Source organism: Glycine soja, chromosome 17 (assembly GCF_004193775.1).
Source record: "Glycine soja cultivar W05 chromosome 17, ASM419377v2, whole genome shotgun sequence".
In the NCBI taxonomy this organism is placed as follows: Eukaryota; Viridiplantae; Streptophyta; class Magnoliopsida; order Fabales; family Fabaceae; genus Glycine; species Glycine soja.
The window spans coordinates 10,564,455-10,568,950 of record NC_041018.1 but is presented as its reverse complement, the minus strand read 5'-3'; the positions used below and the strand labels follow the sequence as shown (position 1 = coordinate 10,568,950).

Sequence of the window (4,496 nt, the reverse complement as noted above, 5' to 3'; positions counted from 1 at the left end):
TTCTTATTGGCATGGTCTAGAAATACTTGAAATAGGCAATTAGAGGCCACACATGCAGTAGAATACTACCTCACCTTATCGTATATCTCAGTCTTAAGGCAAAAGACATTTTCAGGACATTCTAAACCTACACAATTTAGATATCCTTAGGTCAGTTAGGTAAGCACTGTCCCAGACATTTTCAGATAGGTGCATTTCAGAATAAAAATGAAATTCTTAAGACCTATGATAGGCAGTTCCGATCCAAAATTTTCTTAGTAACAATGCCCATACTTTATGGCCAACAAAGCGGGTACCATTTTTGTACAAAATGACAAGAAAGTGACTTGGAGAGTTGAAAACTAGATGGTACAGTTATGTTACCATACATCAGAGTATCTGCATATTTGTCTATGGTTAAGATTTGAAAACTAGAGCCTCTTGCAGTAATTGTTAGGAATAGAGAGCTGAAAGTAGAGAGAAATCACAGAAATACAAATGTTTCTAACATTTCTTCAATAACTGCTTTTATCAAACCTGCCAACAAGAAGTTTCTTATCACAGAAATACAATTCAATGCTAAAGCCAAGAGTATGAAAGCGCCCAACCATTTTCAAGACCAAAGGAGCTGTTACAACAATGTTGAAAACCAGGGCCAGAAAACCTGTGGGAACTAGAAACCCTTCTGCCGCATTATCCTAATCTGATTTCAAAAATTCCAACAAGAATAAACAGCATTGTCACCTCACTGTTCCTTCCGAGCTTTAGATCTGGCAGGCTTTCCAGGTTTAATTACTTTACCAAGAAGAATCATAACAACAGGAACAATAGTTCCAATGTAATACACGCTTCCATATGATGCAAGAGTTTCATGCAGACTTAACACCTATTCAAACATAATCATAGAAAACTTGTAAAAAAACTTTGAAATCCATATTGGCCTGTTTAAGTCTGAAAATACAAATGTACATGTGTGTGTTATGGTGTTTGGGGTGGGGGGGACTTGTAAGAAAGAGGACTAACCATGAAACCAACACAGGAGTAATTTAGAACCAAAAGTGTATAAGCAAAATTTGTAAACACCAACACATTCTTAACCAGAGACATTGTCGGAGGCACGGCTTGCTGCCATCTGTAAATCACTGATTGAAAAGAAACACAGCAACTCGAGTTAACTAACTAACTGAAGAAAGAACCGCAAATGAGCAAAGTTCAACATTATACCTCTGGAACCAGCAATCATTAATGCTGACTGAACAAAGAATATTATGTATCCAGGGTACAAGCCCTACAATGAAAAAGTCGAAATGTTAGGGGGAAAAATGATGTAAAAAATCCTTACACATAAAAAAAAGAGATCGACAATATAAAATACCAGCACACCAAAGTTGTTTCATGCAACAGTTTCTTCTTCAGCTTTCTAAAGTGGATCTTTTTTTCCCAAATAACATAGTAGAAGAAATTAATAGATATATGTATACCTGGTATCAACTATCACATACTGCTTACTCACAAGTCTAAAGACTATTTGTCTAACAATTATTTATTCCAAAAAAAAAAAAAAGACATGCATACATGCATACATACATTTGTTGCAATTATAGTAAAGCTTGAAGCAATAATAATGCAGATACCAAGATACAGTAGCAATAGAATTTTACTCACATGCCAAACGGCACTAACGGTCTGAGTGGCAAGTAGCTGAAAGAAACCTGGTTTCTTCCCAGTCTGAATAAGCCTTTCGTAAACATCTACCAAAACCCAAACAACAAGAAAATTACAATTTTATATTTTATTGTCAAGCTTTATGAATGACATATAAATAGGTAATCTACATCAATTTTCAATTTTGCATCTAGCTAAGTCTACAGTGTAAGAACAATAAAAAATATTTAAAATCAATTGTTGGTAGCTTCACTATTTTTTTTTTTGGTCCAGGGTTGATGGCTTGCTCATGCTATAATTTAGTGTAAACAAAAACCATGTTCTAACTCAAGAAGAGAGATTATTAGCATGGCCCAACTAATCCCTGATACAAAGTTCAGACTAAGTCCTTTTTTTATAAACTTCTAAGTATTTATAGTTATAGGAGAAGAAAATAAGAAAGTAAAAATGTAAAATCAATAAAGCTTCTTCCATAAGTCGACTTATGTACTTCAACTTCTATAGAAGCTCTTTCATTTAACTTCTCCAAAAGCTGATTAACTTATAGGATAAACTTAATTCATTTGACCTTTTTCTAATTTTCTCCTCCCATAAGTGCTAATTGAAAAGTTCATCCAAATTCAGATGTTAATAAAGAACCATACGTGTGTAGGTGTAACCACCTAAAAAATACTATGGCCAAATTGTTACCAGAACTTATAAATGATGCAGCCAGGACCGTAAACTAAGTTCTATGCCTAAATTGAATAATGGCTATATCCTACTGAGATAGTTAATCAAACCCTGCAATAAAAGCATTCAATCTCATTAGCAAGAAACTCACAATGACGAAGCCAGGTGCTGACTTGAATATTCCACACAGCTGGAATAGTAACTGCACTCTTTGCAAACTCAACACCAATTATATCAACATTTTTGGCCCGGTCCCAGCGAGGCTTAGGTGGGGACGAATCAGTCCAGCCACTGAACCCCAGGCCAGAGATGATAATAGAAGCTTCTGAAATTGACCAGATGAAATAATACTTCCAGCGTGCAGTAAAGCCAGACATATACTGGTAACTTAATTTTTTCCAGAAACACCATTCATGGTAGGTAGGATCAGTAAATTTGGACAAAGGAAAATGAGGCACGAGGTTTAAATACATGGCCATGCAAAAACCAGCTTGGAGAAGAGCCCGAAGGGTCGCCCCGTAAGGTGATGGCGATGGCCCTTTTGCTTCAGTGCCCCAAATCTGCCCATAATAGCAATAATAAAGACTAATAATAAAATTGAAATAACGAACACGAGAAGTTGAGAAAAATCATTCATAACTTATCAGCATTAAAAATAAAAAAAAATAAGAAGAGTAACTGCTCTACTACTGGAATTTTTTCAGTTCAAATTTAAGGAGAATTCAGCATTCAATGCCAGTGCATTCTGCTAATTCTTATCAACCAAAATCAGGATAATAAACAGTTAACAATAAACAATACCCCTTTTCCTTCAGTCCAATCAAGATAATCCTTCATTTCATAAACAGGACCAGCAAAGTGACTTCCACAGCAGAGGCAGTAACCAATGTACTCAATCAAGGAAGGCAACTTGATCAAACGGTACTTCTTCTGAGCCTCACGCAAACCCTCCTCTTTCAGCAAACCATCGTTGTAATTAACCGCACAGGAGATAACCTTGAGCGTCAAAACCATTAAAGCCCCTATTCCCAAACCAACCAGGTACCACAATTAATGACCAAACCAACCAACTTTCACCTCAAAATAACCTTACCAGTCAATTCCCTCATTCCTCAATCTAAATAATAAAATATAAAATATAAAATAATAGTAATTAATTGGCGCTTACCAGTGGCATCGATGCCACCTTCCTTCCATGCATCACCGCTCATGTAATACACGTGGCTGCAGAAGAGAGAAAGGCAAACGCGGGGCTAGGTCAAAGAGAGGGGGGGAGAATTGAATAGTGAAGAGAAAATAGATCGATTGTACGAACCAGCCAATGAGGTAGCCAAATCCGAGGAAGAAGGTGAGGATGCCGCATCGAGGACGATAGAGGAGCATGGAGGCGTAGCCAAGGAACATGGGGACGAGGAAGTGGAGGTTGGAGGAGAAGCCGAAGGAGAGGTAGGAGAGGGCGACGCCGACGACGGAGGAGTAGAGGTGCTTGGGGAGGCCGCGGGGGAGGAAGCGGCAGAGGAAGCTGAGGGGCACGGTGGCGGCGAAGCAGAGGAGGAAGCGGAGCACGGGGACCGAGACTCCGATGGAAGTGGCCATAGAATCCATGGACATGGCTGTAAGTGAGAGAGTGTGAGATTTGATTTGATGGAAGCGAAGAAGAAGAAGAAGAAGAAGATTTATTTATGGTGCTTTCTTCAACTCAAGCTCTCAATTGCTCAGAATATTAGTGAAATGACGCGCCTACCCCCTACCAAGTACCATGCCAGCCTCCTTTGCGTGACCTCAACTTCCTACGGATCTTTCTTAGTTCGTACTCTGTCATGTCTTCTTTGGAAACTCCGTCTATTTTTTTAATCACGTTTTCATAACAAAAAACTAAAATAAATACCAAGCTTTTTTTATTTAATTCGATTAATTCTTCTTGGTATAACAACAGAAAACCTGTATTTTCTACCTTGATTCAAGTTATCCTCGTATATAACTGATACTAATAAATATATACAGTCAGGTTATTGGTATCTAACTACCTGTTCACTGTTCACATTCTTTATTTTTTTATAATAATATTTTTTCAACATTTACTCTTATTTAAAGCTATTTATAAGGCTGATTTATGTCAATGATTTTATCATTTTAGTCTCTTGTTTTAATAGATCTCTACTTATCTGATGTGAGAATAT

At 37.3% G+C, this 4,496-nt stretch overlaps 1 protein-coding gene across 1 annotated transcript; it reads right to left on the bottom strand.

Moving 5' to 3' along the window:
- Window positions 1-249: 249 nt before the first annotated feature.
- On the bottom strand, window positions 250-4,121 carry LOC114393628 (lysophospholipid acyltransferase 1-like). Its single transcript, XM_028354991.1, has 8 exons — window positions 3,632-4,121; window positions 3,485-3,540; window positions 3,118-3,338; window positions 2,468-2,876; window positions 1,645-1,730; window positions 1,204-1,267; window positions 1,003-1,121; window positions 250-865 (listed from the first exon to the last, which is right to left on the bottom strand). The coding sequence occupies exons 1-8, from the start codon at window positions 3,925-3,927 to the stop codon at window positions 725-727; spliced, it is 1,392 nt and encodes a 463-aa protein (XP_028210792.1). The 5' UTR covers window positions 3,928-4,121; the 3' UTR covers window positions 250-724.
- Between the last annotated feature and the right edge of the window lie 375 nt (window positions 4,122-4,496).